Genomic DNA, 17,517 nt, shown 5'->3' on the forward strand with positions numbered 1-17,517 from the left:
TCCTTCCCACTCGCCGCGGGGTCAGAAGAAAGTTAGGGGTCCAGGACTTCCCTCTCTGCTGGAGGAGGGAGCATTGCAGCCTGGCACCCCTTGACCCGGCCGCCAGTAGCCCGGCCGGCCGGCTGTGCCCTAGGGTCCCGGCCACCTTCTCCGCGGGGTCCCCGCAGCCCACCTCCCCGGGGGCGGGGAAGCCTTTGGCCCAACTTCCTCCCCGGGCAGGGACCCCTCGCCTATCTTCTCCCGCAGCAAGTCCCACGGCCCACCTCCCGTCCAGCAGAGACCCCCGGCTCGCCTTCTCCCCTTGGCTCGGTCCCCCGGCCGGCCCACCTTCCACCCGGCCCGCCTTCCCCGCGCGGCAGCGGGGCCCAGGCCGGCGGGCGGAGGCGGCGCCACCCGGGGCGCTGACGTAGAGGCCGCTCGGCGGCCGGGGGTCCCTGCGGTGGGGCCGCGGCTCCCCGCCCGCCGCCCCCGCGCGTCCCTTCCCTTTTGTGTCCCGCGCGCGGCCCGGCCCGCGCACACTCGCGCCCTGCGCCCCGCGGCCGGGCGGCTCCGGCGCGGCCTCCAGCGCGCGCGGCATTGTGCGGACGCGCGGCCGGGAGCGCGCGGGCGGTCTGCGCCCCCGGCCCGTCCCCCGGCCGCGGCGCCGCCCGCGCCCGCCGCCCCCGCCCGCCGCCCCCGCGCGGCCCGGCCCGGCCCGGCCCGGCCCGACCGCGGCGCAGCGGCGGGGCGCGCGCGGCAACATGGCGACGGTGCCCGTGTACTGCGTCTGCCGGCTGCCCTACGACGTTACCCGCTTCATGATCGAGTGCGACGCCTGCAAGGACTGGTTCCACGGCAGGTGAGCGCGCAGCGGCCCGGCCGCCTCCCGCCCGCCCGGCCACCGCGGCCACCCGGCGCCCGGGCCCGCTCGGCGGGGACGGCTCGGCGGAGGCGACTCGCCGGGGACGGCTCGCGGGGACGGCCCGCTCAGCGGGCACGGCTCGGGGAGGCCGGCTCGGTGGAACCCGCGCGCTGGGGCCGGGCCGCCGCGCGCCCTTTTGTGCCCAGGGCGGGGGCCGCGAGCCGGGCCGGCGGGGCGCCTGGCGCCCGCACAAAGCGAGGCCCGCGGCCCGGAGGCGCCAGGGTGCGGGGAAGTTGGGGCCAGGCCCCGGCCGGGCGCCTGACAGCGGGGCCGCGCGGCCGCGGAGGCGGCTCGGAGGGAGGCCCAGGCCCCGCGCCCGCGCCTCCCCTTGCGAAGTTGCAGGAACTTTCCCCGCGCGGGCTTGGGCGGCCGGGCCGGGGGAGGCGGGCGCGCGGCCGGCGCGGGTCCCCGAGAGGCGCGAGCGGCGGGGCTGGGCGGCCGGGACACCCGGCGGCTCCCCGGACCTCGTCCCGGCGGGCGGACCCAGCCCGGCGGACTGCGGCGGCAGAGTCGTGTCGGTGCGCGGGGCGGGCGCCAGGCTTTGCCGCCTCCGCCCTGGCCTGCAAGGTTCCCCATTTCCTTCGGCAGGGACACCCCAGTTTGACGTGACCTTATGCTCTCTAAGGAAGGTGGGGAGGGGGCAGGAGGTAAGCCTGGAGACACTGAAGCCTGCCTTCCTGGCCCTTGCCCGTGGCCGTGACCTGGCCCGGTGCCTACTTTTCACAAGCCAAAGGCCCTTCCCACCCAGAAGTAAAAGCTGCGGGAGGAAGAGGAGGGGTACTCCTGCCCGAACTGCTCCGACAGGTTCTCCCGCGGCTGACTTTGCCTGTGGGCTGTTTGGGCTGTCTGCCTTGCGGAGTTCCAGGACAGCCTGGGGGATCTGGAGGGGTCGCCGCAGCTCCTGGTCCTCCCTCCTGAGTGGAGACCCCCTGCAGGTCCCAGCTGAGGGTGTTGAGAATGGGCTCAGGGGTTCTCACACCCTCTGACAGATGTGGCCCGGGTCCGCAGGCACCCTGTTCATGTGTGGGGAGCAGGGTGGCAGGACCTGGTCCCCTCTGTGCCTAAGTCCCACTGCCGTGCCTGTCAAGGGGATGCTTGTGAGGAGGGTGTGGAGTTGTGTGGGTCGGGGACACATGCTGACTGACTATGCGTGGGGCTCCTAGGATGCTCTCTTGGGGCTGCCCAGGGCTGGGAGACCCCTTCTGACTGCTGCTTGCCCCAAGCCCATGTGCACACCCACTAACTGCATCCATCCGGGAGTGCAAGGACCAGAGCCTGTATGGCTGTGCCGATCCCGAGCCGCTGGCCCCAGAAATCCTTGAACGTGGTAAGGCCTCTCCAGTCTCCCATCCCCACTCAGGGCCTGCAGAACCCTGTGGGCCCTGGTGCTCAGCTCCGGGCTGCTGCCCACACGCCCAGACTGGGGAGGAGAGAGGGCTCCGGGGGGCCCTTCCTCTTGTGCCTAAGGGAAGCTCTGGGGAAGGGGGCTGGTTCTGATCTGGTCTTCTAGGCCAAGGGGAAACCCAGGAACAAGAGACAGGCAGGGGAGAGGGCTGGTGTCCTTTGCTCTATTGGTCCAGGCTGGGGGCAGGAGAGATATGACCTTAGACACTGTAAAGAGGATTGCTTGGGAACCCTGGGAGGTGAAAGCTTCCTGGTGCGTCTGGTCCCCCTGGGTGGCTCCAGGCTGTGATGGACAGAAGGCGGGCTCAGGGACCAGGGCTGTGTGGACGAGGTGGGGCTTGGCTGCACGCGGCTCTCTCGGCATCATTCTTGCCATCAGTGAAACGAAAGTGTGTCGCCACGCCCGTGTGTTTCCCAATCTACGTCGGCTCGGATGACCCTCAGTAACCCCGGGCGTACCACCTGTGCTGCCATTTACTTCACAGTTTACACGAAAGCTCACTTTTCAAAAGTTTCAGTCCTTTTTAACTTTGTATTCCGAGGGGACTTTAGCATTACAAAAATGGTGCAGCTCCTCCGTGGGGTACCCTTCGCTCACTCTGTCCATCTCCCTAAAGTTAGCATCTTACATAACCATGGCGCCTGTGCACAAGCAAAGATATTCACGCTTCTACAATGCTGTTCTTCCACCGACAACATTTACTGGTATTTCTGTAACAAGGTTTCCCCTGCTTCCTTTCTTTTTTTTTTTTTGACAGATAGAGATAGACAGTGAAGGAGAGAGACAGAGAGAAAGGTCTTCCTTCTGTTGGTTCTCCCCCGAAATGGCTGCTACGGCTGGTGCGCTGTACAGATCCAAAGCCAGGAGCCAGGAGCTTCCTCCCGGTCTCCCATGCGGGTGCAGGGTCCAAGCACTTGGGCCATCCTCCACTGCACTCCCAGGCCACAGCAGAGAGCCGGACTGGAAGAGGAGCAACCGGGACTAGAACCCGGAGCACATATGGGATGCTGGCGCCGCAGATGGAGGATTAACCTAGTGAGCCACGGCACCGTCCCCTTCCTGCCCTTTTTCTGTCTAGGGTCCCAGGTTACATTTAATTCTCATGCCTCCTTACTCTGGTGAATATTTCTCTTAAAAGGAAACTTCGTATCATTCCCTGAAATAGAAAGTTAGTGTCACTTGCTGTGCACAGTCACTGTGAAAATAAACACGGAACTGTTGAAGTGAAAAGCCTGTGTCCTCCCCGCTGTGGTCGTATTGTATTCTTCAGTGAGCCCCGGTTTTGGTTTTTTTTTTTTTTTTTAAGTTTATTTCCATTTACTTGAAACTTAGAGTGAGTGAGAGAGAGAGAGAAAGAGAGAGAGAGATCTTCCATCCACTGTTTCTCCTCTCAAATGCTATCCACATCCAGGGTTGAGCCAGACTGAAGCCAGGAGCTGGGAACTCCATCCTGGTCTCCCACGCAGTGGCAGGCACCCAAGTGCACTCTGCCTTCCAGGGTACATTAGCAGGAAGCTGCATGGGAAGCAGGGGTGCTGAGGTCCATTACGGGATGTAGGCATTGCAGCGGCAGCCTGACCCTTGCAACACTGCACCTGCCCTGTGAGCCCCGCTGTGCAGAGGAGGGGGCAGAGGGTCTGTGAGTCACCTGCACTCACAGAACCCAAGTCTTTGCTCCTTGAAGCTTCGGGGGTGAGGACTTGGTGGGGCCAGAGCTGGCTTCTACGGTGAAGCACTGTCCCCGTGTTCCCCTGGGGGCTGCCCCGCTGGGCTGGGAGAGGAAAAGCAGTCACCTGGGCAGGGGATCCTTTGTCCTGCATTCCTGGAAGGGCCAAGTGGAGCAGGGGCTGCAACTTTCAGACCCCTGGGTGTGTGGGCTGCCCCTGAGTTGCCCGGCAGGATTCCTTCTCCAGTCCCACCTTGACCTTGGCTGAGGGAAGCCTTTCAGCTTAGAGGGCCTGTGCTGGCCCCGCTGCTGCCCTGGAATCGGGGCTTTGACTTGGAAGGGGTGGATTTGGGGGCAGAACCTGGCAGGAGGCAGGAGGCTGGCGGATGCTGTCTAGCATGTCCTGTGTGCCCCGTCAGCAGGGATGTGTATCCCGCTCTCAGGCTCCTGCCCTTGGGCTGAGTGCTGTGGTCCATCCTTGGGTCGAGTGTCTTCCATCTGGAGGGCGGAGTTGGTGCCCTGTGACGGAGGACCCGGCCTCTCACCCTGTCACCAACTTGAGCTGAAGACCGGCCCTCGCTGGGAGACAAGACTGATCCTGTAAAGTGTCAGACGTCCTCGCAGGGGCTTGTTCTGTTGGGCTCCAGGGCTTGTGGGGGCATCCTCAGAGAGCTCGAGAGCTTTGCCTGGCCCTTAGTAAGCCTGTGCCCGTGCCGGGCGTGACTCCGTGCAGGGCTCAGCTGGCCTCCCGGGCTCCCCGGCAGCTTGCTTGCCTCTGCCAGGGTGGGGAAATCGAACTTGTGTGTGAAGAGTTCCACTCCAGTTTGTACCTGGAGGTGAGCGAGCCCTGCAGGGGATCTGAACAGACGAGGGACAGCAGGGGACAAGGGCTTTGACAGGGTCCCCCTGGCTGCTGTGGGGACAGAAGGGACCCAGAGTGGGGGCAGGAGACAGTAAGGATGCTGCTGCCCATCCAGGTGAGAGAGGGCGGCACAGGCGACAGTGGGCTTCTGGAAGCTCTTGGAAAGTGGAGTGGACCAGCCTCACGGGGCAGGGTTTGCCTGGTTCTTGTGTGCTCCTCCTCACCAGGGTCTTCGTGTCCTTCCTTGGAACTGAGTTTGCCTGTGTGTATACACCCAGCCCCACTCTCCTTGGGGCAGAGCCACACGGAGGGGCCTGGGGACACAGAACGTGGCAGAGTGCGTGTCAGCAGTGCTGATCCTTGCGGGGTTCAGGCCAGCGCCAACACTGGAGTTTGGGTTTCCAGAGCCTCCGACGCGGAATGCTGGGGGGCAGAGGCCCTTCTCATGGAGATAGCGTGGTGACGTGTTTGGCAGTAAGGCGTCATCATTTCCATTCATTAATTAAGTGGGTCTTTCCTCCCCTTGTGAGCTGCAGGAGCTCTGTAGGAGGAGGGGGGAGTGTCCTGTCCACTTCTAAGGGCAGAGCGGACGTCCCTGTGGGTTGCTTTCCAGAGGAGAGGTGTCCCGAAGGGAGTGGCTTGTGAGTGTCTACTCTGCTTCTCCAGAATGTGTGTATCTTTTAGAAACATTTTCGGCTGGGCAAGGGCTTGGTGGGAGCTTCTGGACTGCAGCCTGTGTTTCTTTGGTGTCACCCAAGCATCGGGTCGCTACGGAGGGTCTGGGATCTGGGCAGAGACTGGGGGTGCTTGCTGTCGACTCTGCCACCCAGGCACCCTCTTTTCCTGGTGTCTTGCACGTACCAGGTCCTTATCTCAGAAGAATGAAGAGATTTGGTGTGTGGGCCAGTAAATAGTGTTCCGCTTTGGAGTGTGCTTGGGGAACCTAACTCCTAAAACCAGACTGTGGGGGAAACAAAATTCATTAATTTTTTTTTAAGGATTTATTTATTTATTTGAAAGGCAGAGTGTGTGTGTCTGGGGGGGAGACAGAGGGAGAAGAAGAGAGAGAGATCGAGTTCTCCCGTTTGCTGGTTTACTTCTTAAATCGTTGCAATAGCCGGGTCTGTGCCAGTCCAAAGCCAGGAGCCATTAACTTCATTGTGGTGTCCTGTGTTGAATGGCGGGGCCCACACCCTCATGCTGTCTTCTGCTGCTTTCCCGGGGACATCAGCAGGACTCAAAAGGACTCGTATGGAATGCTGGTGTCACAAGCAACAGCTTAACCTGCTGTGCCCCAGTGCCAGCCCCAGTGATGCTTGTTTGAGATTCTTGCTGCAGGGGCAGGCACTTGGGTGTGTTGGACTCCTTATCATCTTCTTTGGCGTCCGTGGGCACTGTGGGTGGTGGCTGGGGTGGCTCACATCATGGCCCATCTTTCTCCGCATGCGCAGAGGCAGCCCTGCTGTCCTTGCTCCAGCCGGTGCCCTTGGCTATGCCACAGGTGGACACACTCACCTCCCACGCGGTACAGGTGAAGAGGTGGCGTCTGCCTGGCTTATGCTCTTCTGGCTCAAGGGCCTGAGCAAATACCAGGTGCTGATAACAACTCGTGTCCATGGCTGCGACAGCGTGGCATGGGTGGGGACGTCGCAGAGGAGCGCTGCAAACCGTGCCGGGTGATGGAGGTGGTTCCCTTTCCAGGAGGCCCTGGGGCAGCTCCCTAGGGTCTCCCAGGGGCGCCTGTGTCGTGTCTGCATCTTCCCTCTCGGGCTCCATATTTCTGCTGGCCTGGATTCCTGGCCCCAGGGTGTGGTGGCGGCTGGGCTCCCCTGGCTGTGAGCTCTGTTTTGGGGGTGGGGTCTGTACACTTCTCCCCTGGACTTCCCCCACCACCAAAGGGCCGGGTCAACCACGGACGACCGTACTTAGGATCCCACCCGCGACTGGTTTTCATCTCAGAGCGTGTAGCTCCTTGTGGTATCTGTCCCGACAAGTGGAAAAACCAGATCTTCATCTTTTTTTTTTTTTTTCTTTAATTGAGGCAAAATACACATAAAATTAGCCATTTGAAAGTGCACAGATTAGTGGCATTTAGTGCATTCACAATGTTGTGCAACCATCGCTTCTGTCTGGTTCCCAAACATTTTCATTGCTCCCCCTCCCCCGCCCCCCATCCCCTGGCAACCAGCAATCTGCTTTCCGTCTCTATGGATTTATCTATCTTGGATATTTCGTATAAATAGAATCATACAATATGTGACCTTGTGTGCCTGCCTTTCACGGAGCCAAATGTTTTTGAGGTTTATTCGTGCTGTAGCCTGTACCAGTGTCTCCTTGATTTTTATGGCTGGATAATATTCCACCGTGGGATGGACCACACTTTATCCATTCATCGGCTGATGGACATTTGAGTTGTTTCCACCCGTGGCTGTTGGAAATGGTGCTGCCATGAAGACTATCTGTCTTTCTCAATTCTTTTGGGTATATATTTAGGAGTGGAATTGCTGGATCATACAATAATTCTATTTTTAAGTGATTTTTTAAAAAAGATTGATTTATTTGTTAGAAAGGCAGAGCAACAGAGAAAGAAGGAGAGAGGGAGGGAGAGAAAGAGAGAGGTATTGAGATATCTTCCGTCTGCTGGTTCTTTCCCCAAATGCCCACAACAGCCAGGGCTGGACCAGGCTGAAGCCAGGAGCTTGAAACTCAACCTGGGTCTTCCTCCTGGCTGGCAGGGACCTAGGTACTTGGGCCATCATCAGCTGCCTTTCATGGTGTGCATGAGCAGGAGGTTGGATTGGGAGTGGAGGATGGGACTCAATCCCAGGGATTCAGGGATTCCAAGCAAAGGTTTAATCCATTGTTCCTCAATGCCATGCCCATATGCTTCCCTTTTTTGAGTAACCAACTAGCTGTTTTCCACAGGGGCCGCTTATTTTAAACTTTCATCAGCAATGTATGAATGTTCTAATTTCTCCACATTCTTGCCAACACTCGTTACTTTCCTAATTTTTTTTAAACCATAGCTGCCCCAGCAAGTGTGAAGTCAGATCACTGCGGTTCTGACTTAGCTATTGCTATTGACTAATGATTTTGAACATCTTTTCACATGCTTATTGATTTGTGTAATGTTTTCTTTCCTTTTTTTTTTTTTTTTTGAGACTTGTTTGTTTATTTACAAGGCAGAGTTACAGAGGGAGAGACAAACAAACGTCTTCTATCCACGGATCCATTTCCCAAATAGGCCAGGCTGAAGCAAGGAGCCAGGAATTCCATCTGGTCTCCCACATGGATGCAGGGACCCAGGCATCTGGGTCATCTTCCACTACTTTCCCAAGCGCATTAGCAGGGAGCTGGATTGGAAGTGGAGCAGCTGGAAATCAAACAGGCATTCACATGGGATGCTGACATTGCAGGTGGTGGCTTAACTCACAGCACCACAGCGCAGGCTCCTTAAGAGTTTTATAACTTTGGCTCTTATATTTAGGTTTTTCATCCATGTTCAGCGTATTTTTGTTTACGACCTAAGGGAAGGGTCCAGTTTGGTCCATTTGCATATGGATAATCCATTGTCTCAGCAGCATTGACTGGGAACACTGTCCTTTGCTTATTGAATGGCCTTGTACACTTATCAAACTCTTTTGACCATATATATATATGAGTTTATTTCTGGACTATCAGTTCCGTTCCCTTGGTTTCTATGTCTGTCCTTGTGCCAGTATCATACTGTTTTGATTACTGAAGGTTTGAAGGAAGTTTTAAATGAGACTTGTTATTTTTCAAGATTCTTGTGGTTCTTTGGCACCTGCAGCTCCACTAGAATCTTGGGATTTGCTGCTTCATTTCTGCAAAAAAGGCTGTTGGGATTTTGATAGGAATGCTGTTTAAGCTGTAGGTCCCTTTGGGTAGCATTGTCATCATAACAGCATTAAGGCTTTTGAAAATTATTTACTTATTTTATATTTGAAGGGGGGATGAGAGAGACAGACAGACAGACAGACATCTGCTGGTTTACTCTTCAAATGCCAGAGCTAGGCCAGGACAAAACCTGGAGCCAGGAACTCCCACGTGGGTGACAGGGACCCACATACTTGAGCCATCATCTGCTGCCTCCCTCTGCTTGTTTGCAGAAAACTAAAACTGGAAGTGTAGCCAGGACTCAAATCCAGGTGATGAGTGCCCCAGATGCCCGCCCCGGCATTAAGTCATCCCATCCACAAACACGAGCCGCCTCTCCTTGCGTCTGTGCCGTGCTTATCTCAGCCAGGTTTTGTGGTTTTCACTGTGCTTGTCTTCACCTCCTCAGGCCAGTTTATTCCCCGGTGTTCTGTTCTTTCGGGTGCTGTTGCCCAGAATTGTTTTCTCAGCTTCTTTTTTAGACTGTTCATTGCTGGCACTTTTATCTTTCTTTGTAATCGCCTTTGCACGTGGTGGCAGAATTTCCAGGACCATGCGTGTGCCAGGCGCCATCGCTCCTGGCATGCTCCCCTGGCATGCTGGCTTGGGTGTACCCAGAGTGCCTGCATGTTGTCTCTCTTTGTGAGTGTTTGTGGAGCCTCTTGCCTTGGTGCAGGGCTGAGAATTGTCTGGACACGTGCAGGACCCAGGACTCCCTCCTCCCCTGACTGCGTCCTCCCGTTTTGGCTACAGGAGTCACTGTTGAGGAAGCTGTGCTGGGACGAGCCTAGGGCCCCTGAGAGCGAGGCGAGTGACCACCACTGCACTGAGCAAGCAGCCGCCATAGCAGGGAGGTCCAGGCCAGCCACAAGGTCCATCAGGCACAGATAGAACTCTTCGGAATGGCCTGGAGTTGGAGCTGGCCGGGCCAGCAGGGGAAGGCCCAGTGCGTGTTCTAGCCAGAGGGGCACGGAGGGCGGGATCCTGGGGCGCCTGCAAGCAGGCTGGGAAGGAGTGCCGCGGCCGTACTAAGGAGGCTGGGAAGGAGTGCCGCGGCCGTACTAAGCAGGCTGGGAAGGAGTGCCGTGGCCGTGCTGAGCCCTGGACCCCAGGGAAGCCACATCCTTTCTCATCCCTCACCCTACCCTCCAAGGTTGGAGACCAGAGTGAGGGCAGCAATAGGGCTGACCCAGGGCCCTACCGCTGGTCAGTGTGGAGTGGGATTTGGACCCAGGCTGCCCATCAGAGGCCACACAGAGCCAGGGTGGGTCTCGGTGGCTGGAGGGCCAGTGAGTCAGGATGGAGGTCATGAAAGCAGTACTGGGACAGCTGAAAGAGAACCTGTGGCCAGTGCACTGGTCTGGCCATCTAAGGTGCAGCCCCTCTGCCTCACGGAGGCTCCAAGGAGGAGCTGAGGCTGCTACTGAGGACAGGAGTGGGGTGCTGTGGGTGCCTCCTTGTCCTGGAGACTGGGTCCCCCATGTAGGGCCACCTGTGGGGCCGACCACTGCAGATGACAGTGGGACATGCAGCAGCTTGGGAGCCTGGGGGTCTCGACGTGGCTTTGTGACTTGTCCTGAGAACAAGCTTCCCCCAGGGCAGCTTCTGCAAGGGACCTCCGGAAAAGCAGAGGCTGGAAGAGTGGTTGCATCCCAGGAATCCGGGTCTAGGCTAGAGGCAGCGTGGAGGGGGCGTGAGGGCCTTCCCTGCCGGTCCCCCTACCCCAGGGTGTCCTGCCATTGCTGGAGCGAGGCTGCAGGCTGAGCCAGGGATTTAGCTCGCACTTTCCTGCAGGACAGACTGAGACCTGGAGTCCCAAGGTTCCAGCAGCCTGGAATCAGGCAGAAACTGCAGCCTGGGTCTGTCCATCTTTGGTGAACAGGGCTGGGGGTGGGGGGTGTGCGGCTTGTGGGAGCTCCCCAGGTTCTGAGGAAGAGGGAGACCTGTGGCTGCGTGCAGGCTCAGGTGGGCAGCATGAGGTTTGCTGTGAATCTCCGCCCACTGGAGTCGCTACACGTGAGGGTTAGTCAGTGCAGTCACTGTGGTGTCTTCTTCAAAGTGGACAAAGTGACCACCCCCACCCCCGGCTGTCTGGAACTGCGGCACCTGCCAAGGTGCCTGTGCACTGTCTGTCCCTGGCACTGGGCACCCCTGGATGCCGTCCTCACAGCTGCTCCCTGGAGGGCCTCAGACCCAGGGCTGCTCAGGAGGAGTGAGCTGGGGTGGGAGTTCTGCAGCCTGCCACGTCCTCCTCTGATAGTGGGGCCACTGGCTTTGCCCCAGCCAGCTGCCCCACCCCCTCTACTACAGCGAGAGTGCTGGCCGGTTGGGGACAGCTGCAAGACTTTCTCGTCACCCCTGGCTGTAAGTGGCGACTGTACGTCCTGCTCCAGGAATCCCTGAGTCTCATGCCAGGCTGGGAGTTGGGAGATTTGCCCATGCCTGGGCCTGGCTCCTCATCTGTCTGTCACCTGGCTGGTGACACTTCCCAAGCACCTTAGAGGACTGGGCTCTGTTCTAAGCCCAGGGGGTGCAGCAGTGAGGCAGACGGCAGGGTCTCTGCATCTCTGTGAGACCCTGGGGCTGGGGCAGGGAGCGGCCCCAGGGGGCGGCACAGCCCTCACCACCAGCCACCTTCAGGAGCGCACTGGGGCAGCCTGGAGGTTGCCCTGAGCCTGCTGTGTGGGAGAAGGCAGGGCAGAGCCAGTACCGAGTGCGGGGGGAGGTGATGAGTGGCAGTTCACATTTTACCCCTGCAGCAGCAGGGCAGGGCATTCTCCAGTTTACGTTTGCAGAGTTCTCTCGGAGTGCTGTGGGAGGTGTGGATGGTGGGGCGAGAGAGAGACACCAGAGACGATGGAGTCCTAGGGTGAAAGATGGAGGAGGCCTGTAAGGGATGCAGAGCCCGGGACTGAAGGACGGCAAAGCCCTGGGTGCTGCACCTGCTCTGAGCCGCTTGGTGCCCTTGGAAGGAGGCTGTGGCTGCTGTTCAGCCCCAGGGTGTCACAGCCCAGTGTTGGCCTGGGACTCATTCCACCCATCTGCCTTCCGGTAGCTGCGCCTCTGCCCCTCTGCTCCCACCCTGCCCCTCTGCTGCCCACCCCCTGACAGCCTTGGCCTTGAAGCACCTGCTCTACTGCTGTTAAGCACGAAGCCAAGCAGGTGGTGTGGGTAACTCCCTCTGATGTCACAGAGGCTGCTCCTGCTCAGTCTGCACCCAGCCACGTCTATGAAACCTCTGGCCCTGGCCCTGAAGGCAATGCCGGGGAAACCCGAAGGGATTTGTGTTTGAGGAAGCCCCTCTGGCGCTTGGGGTTGCTGGCTGAATGAGAGGGACCCCCGGGGGCAGCCGGGGGGTGGGGAAGCTTCACTCCGAGCTTGGGGCTCGGTGCCTTGCCACACCTGACAGTCTCCTCGCTCTAGTTCTGTCTGTCTGCAGAGCAGCCGCCGGGCCACGGTGCTGGGAAGGGCCCAAGTGCCGGATTGACACCCGGAGAAGGGAGCTTAGTAAGCAGGCGGGTTGGGGTTCCATCCGAGGGAAGCCTTTGTAAGAACTGTAACAGGCCACAGTGGAGGGAGGCGTGTTCACGGCAGGCCCCGGGCCTGCACTGGAGAGTCGTCTGTGGCGGGGCTGCCCGTACACTGCCCCCACCCAGCCGAGCCCAGCAGTGCCACCCTGGGGATGACAACCTGAAGCGCCTTGGGTCATTGCTGAATCTCCCTGGTTGAGGGTAGGAAGCCACTAACCTTCTTCCAGATATGTTGCAACTGTATCTGGTGGAAAACTGATATTTAATTATTTATTTTGATGCACATTTATTTATTCGAAAGTTTTTAAATTATTTTGCAGAGGAAACACTAGCACAGATTAAAGAGGGAGTGGGGGAGGGAGCGAAAGACCGGGCCTGGTTTCCCCAGCCCTCTGCCTGGAACCCCCCGGCCCTCTGTCTGGAGCCCACAGGACTCTAGTCCCAGGGGCGGCTCATGGTCCCAAAAGCCCCCACTCACTTCCTGACGCTTCTGTGCCCTCCATCGGGCCATGGTGGCGCAGCTCTGGGGTGCGTGTGGCCTGTGGCTCCTTTTGCACTGTTATGTAGTCTTGCACGGTGGGATCCTGGTCTGTACGTTTGTATGCACGTCTGCAAGTGTGTCTGCTGGATCCAGTCCAGGAAGTCAAGTTGCTGAGTGGAAGGAGTCAGCATCTCAGATTTTAAAGTCTGCACGCTGGGCAGGCAGCACACGTCCTGAACGTCTCAATCGGTATCAGTTCAACCTGGAAGGCGGAGAACAATGTCCCACCATCATTTCAGCTTACTGAGCTCTCTCGCGTTGCCATCCTGTCTCCCTGCGGTGGTTGTAGGACCATGTCTATGGCCCCGATGCTTCTGTGGAGATAGGACGGGCAGGGTCAGTCCCAGAGGTCAGGGGATGCGGATGCTTCCTGCCTGCCCCCTCCTCCCCTCCCACCTGTTTGCAGAATGCCCCTGCCTTGTCCAAGACCCTCCGTGACGGCAGTCCTCCTTTGCTCCTTGTCCCAGACCCTCCGTGACGCAGTCCTCCTGTGCTCCTTGTCCCAGACCCTCCGTGACGCAGTCCTCCTTTGCTCCTTGTCCAAGACCCTCCGTGACGGCAGTCCTCCTTTGCTCCTTGTCCAAGGCCCTCCGTGATGACAGTCCTCCTTTGCTTTTTGTTCCTCCCATTGATTTTAGAATTTTGGAGTTTTTCAGAGAAGGTGCAGACACATCTCCCCGTATTCCAGGCCCATTCCCCCGAGGGCTCACGTCTTGCACCACCACCCACGAGGCTGCGGGCCCTACCTGCAGGTCCTTCCTTAGCTGGGAGCCACCGGGAAGCTCGTGCACCTGTCCCCCATGGTCTTGGCCCCTCTGGGTGCTGTGGCACCTTCTCAGCCTTCCTGGCAGACATGAGCAGCGGCCACTCAGATCTGAGTGTCCTGCTGTGGTTTGAGTGCCTTTGAGGGGCTGCTTCTCCCCAGATGCCCTCACCCACCTCTGGTGGTGGGCACCTGCTCCCAGCCCCAGCGTGGGCACCTGCTGCTTACAGAGGTTGCTGGGTCCAGCCAGACAGCAGATGGGGACAACCTGAGAGCAACCTGGCATCACCTGGCGAATGTGCGTGGGGGCCGGCTGCAGTGGTCTCTGTGACAGGCGCTCACTGGTGCGGATCTGCTGGGACGCTGCTCCCCGGGACCATTCTCTGTGCCGGCATCAGGTGCTAGCCACGGCCATGGTCACAGATGCTTTCTCCTGTACGTGGAAGCTTCCGGATCTCAGATATGCACTATTGGAATTTTAAGTTCCTTTTTGGGAAGGACAGATGTAGTGAAAATGACCTTTGGAATCGCACCTCTGTTGCCCCGCAGGCCCTGAACCAGAGGTGTGTGCTGGGAGCACTGGGGGCATTTGCTCTAAGCCCCCTTCCCAGACGGGGAGCTGAGGCTGTGCAGTGGGTCAGGGCCAGGCGGGCCCAGAGTCGTCTCTGCACCCGACATTCCTTCCTCCTGTGTGTTCTGGAGGAAATGCCCGCAACCAAATTCAGTTTCCGGCCTGTGAAGCCCACGGAGCCAGGGCAGGGTCCACAGGTGGGGTGCCCTTGGGGGGTTGGGGAAAGCTGAGCTTCTGTAGAACTGGATACCCTGCGCTCGCCTTTGCCCTGGGAAGGACCTCACCCCGCTGGCCTCTGTGGGGTAATCCGCACCTGCTACCTGGCTGTCTGGAGCACTGGGATCTCAGTGGAGTTCTTCCACGGCGCCCGCCCACCTGCAGGCCCCCACCACTCACTTGGCTTGCTGAGGTATCTTCCGGGTGCAGCGCAGGGACCAGACTTCCTCCTTAGGATTGCAGCGTGTGTCTGGAAGCTCGTGCCGATGAGAGGCATGCTGCCGTCTGTCTGTCCATCTGTCTCTCTGTGTGTTTACTGTGGGTTGTGGCTGGGGTGTCTTAGCTGGTGTCTGCTGCCTGCCTGTGTGCGAGGCCATGTCCCCATTTTATAGATGAGAAGACTGATGCTCTGGTGGCCCAGGAGCCTTGGCAGACAACAGTGAGGTCAGAGGTGGTCAAGCACCAACAGATATCCTTGCAGTAGGGCCACTCCACCTGCCTGGTCTTGTATTGCCCTAGAAGCCCCAGCTGGCACTGGGGTGGGGGGCATCGGAAACCTGCAGCTACATCGCTACTCCAAGCCCTTGATTCTTTCTTTCTTTCTTTTTTTTTTTTTTAATTAAGGTTTATTTATTTGAAAGAGAGAGAATGGGATAGACAGAGATCTTCTATTGGATGGTTCTCTCCCCAAATGCCTGCAACAGCTGGGGCTGGGTCAGGCAGAAGCCAGGAACCCAGAACTCTGTTCACGTCTCCCCCTTGGGTGGCAGGGACCTAAGGTCACCATGTGCTGCCTTCCCAGGCACGTGAGCAGGAGCTGGATTGGAAGCAGGGAAGCTGGGGACTCAAACCAGCACTCCCAGGTGGGCTGTGGGCATCCCTAATCGTGTGGCTTCCTCTTCAAGGGTCTGGGGCCGGGCCCACCTGGAGGCCCTGGGAGGGAGCAGCTCAAGCTACATTTGCCCAACAAGCTGCTATTTCCCGTCTTTGCTTTTCTTGTCCCTTATGGCTTTAAAAATGTTCAAAGAGCACATGCTAGAATGTTCTAGTTCTAGCAGGATCTGGCCTTGGGGATTAGCGTCCCAGTGATGCCAGGAGAGGCCTCCTTTCTTTTTTTTTTTTTTTCCCTGAAAGATTTATTTTTATTTACTTGAAAGGCAGAGTGACAGAAAGAGGGAGACAGAGCTTCCATCTGCTGGTTCACTCATTGCAACGGCCAGTGCTGGTCCAGGCCAAAGCCAGGAGCCCAGTGCTCCATCCAGGTCTCCCACATGGGTGGCAGGGGCCCAGGCACGTGGGCCATCTTCCCCTGCTATCCCAGCTGCATTATTGGGGCTGGGTAGGAAGCAGGGTACCCAGGACTTGAACTGGCACTCCTGCTGGCTTTGTGGGAGGCGGCTTAACCTGATGCGCCACAGTGCCAGCCTCCGGAGGGGTCTTGACGTCCACCTTTTGTTCCTGGGCTGCCTCTGGGGGCTGCAGTGCCACCAGATTGATGCCCCTGGAGTTGTGGTGGAACTGGGGCCCAGGGCTCACCTCCCTTGGTCTGGAGTCCCTATCTCTGCTCATAGGACCTTGGACTGCATTTCCTCTGTGGTCTCTGAGGATTTCATCCAGAGCTTCCTGAGGGAGCGATCTGCATCTCTGTAAAACTGGTTTCCCTAGAAACCGCTGGAGTTGCCACTGCAAAGCTGGCTTCTGATTTTGAAAGAGATTATGCCTTTTATCTGGACTATCTGTTTGAAATCCACCATCGCAGCTTTAAAAGTACACAGAGAGACATTTTGGTTATTCATTGAACAACTCAAGACACCTGCACTGTTGCTTACTGGAGCTGAGAGAGGATGAAGTGAATGACACACCATAGGGAGCTATGCAGTTGTCAGCGGGGATGGGGCCGACAAGGTGTTTTTATTTATTTATTTGAGAGTTATAGACAGTGAGAGTAAGAAACAGACAGAGAGGTCTTCCTTGCACTGGCTCACTCCCCAAATGGCTGCAACGGCCGGAGCTGCGCCGATCCAAAACCAAGAGCCAGGAGCTTCTTTAGTGTCTCCCATGTGGGTGCAGGGCCCAAGGACTTGGGCCATCTTGCACTGCTCTCCCAGGCCATAGCAGAGAGCTGGATGGGAAGAGGAGCAGCCGGGACTAGAACCCAGCACCCATATGGGATGCCAGCATCACAGTCAGAGGATTGACCTGCTGCGCCACAGCGCCAGCCCCCTCAGTAAGGTGTAATTATGGGAAGTGTTGATGACGAAACAGGAGGTGGAGCGCTGTGTGCATAGTAATGATAGCTGGGGTCAGTCAGTCCAACTCAAAGACACGCTAGAAGGGAACATACCAAATGTTAAAGGTTGAGGTTGTGTTTTCCTGATGCTTTGTTCTCTGTTTCCCAAGTTGGGTTCCAGGTGTATCACGTTACTCTTGTATTCACAAGGACAGTGAGCAGTGTGCTAGAATGAGGGGCCACAGAGCTCTCGCTGCCTTCTGCGGAGTCTGTGGACTCTGCATTCCGCAGACACCGGTCTGTTTGAGTATCTCACTGGCCACGCAGCAGAGGCAGGCTGTTGGCCCCAGGCCTCCCGACACCGAAGGCTGCGGTAGAGTGGGATCTCCCCAGCCTTGGCACACCCTTTTCTGCCATGACCCTGCCCCCATTAACACATGGGCGCCTTGGCCAAAGCTGCCTGACAATCCCTGTGGCTGGGCAGGAGGCTGCAGGCGAATGTTCAGTCCAGAAGGGGGACCACCCTCCCCTCCTTTGGGACCATCCTGGGGTGGGGGTGGGGTTGGGGTTCCCATTCCCACATTCTGCAGACTGTGAGCTCCTGACTCCTGGGTCAGGGATAGGCCCTCCAAGACCATGTCCCAGAGCAGCAGGGCTGCCCTCCCCCACTCCCAGGGTGGCCTGTGTGACCCCAGCCTCCTGCTGATTGTCAGGGAGCGTGCAGGCGCTACACCAGGGAAGAGCAAGCTGGGACCTTGTGACAGGTACTCTGATAGTTACAGACACCAGAGGAACACTTAGAGCCATTCAGTACTTACCCACGCTGATGATCACCTGCTAGTGCTCACAGAGGGGCACAGAGGGGCACTTAACAGCTGAGCGATTGCGTGCACAGAGCTGAGCATTTATAGATTCTAATAATTACTTAGAAACAG

General features: G+C 58.1%; 1 protein-coding gene across 2 annotated transcripts in view; it reads left to right on the plus strand.

The window, feature by feature from the left end:
* The first annotated feature begins 709 nt into the window (after positions 1-709).
* The window catches only part of PHF2 (PHD finger protein 2), an 86,885-nt gene continuing 70,077 nt past the window's right edge, over positions 710-17,517 (plus strand). For both annotated transcript variants that reach the window (XM_062208513.1, XM_062208514.1), the window contains exon 1: positions 710-838. In XM_062208513.1, the coding sequence (XP_062064497.1) occupies positions 741-838 (98 nt within the window). In that variant the 5' untranslated portion in view covers positions 710-740. The remainder of the gene's footprint in view (positions 839-17,517) is intronic.

Source organism: Lepus europaeus, chromosome 12 (genome assembly GCF_033115175.1).
Source record: "Lepus europaeus isolate LE1 chromosome 12, mLepTim1.pri, whole genome shotgun sequence".
Classification (NCBI taxonomy): Eukaryota; Metazoa; Chordata; class Mammalia; order Lagomorpha; family Leporidae; genus Lepus; species Lepus europaeus.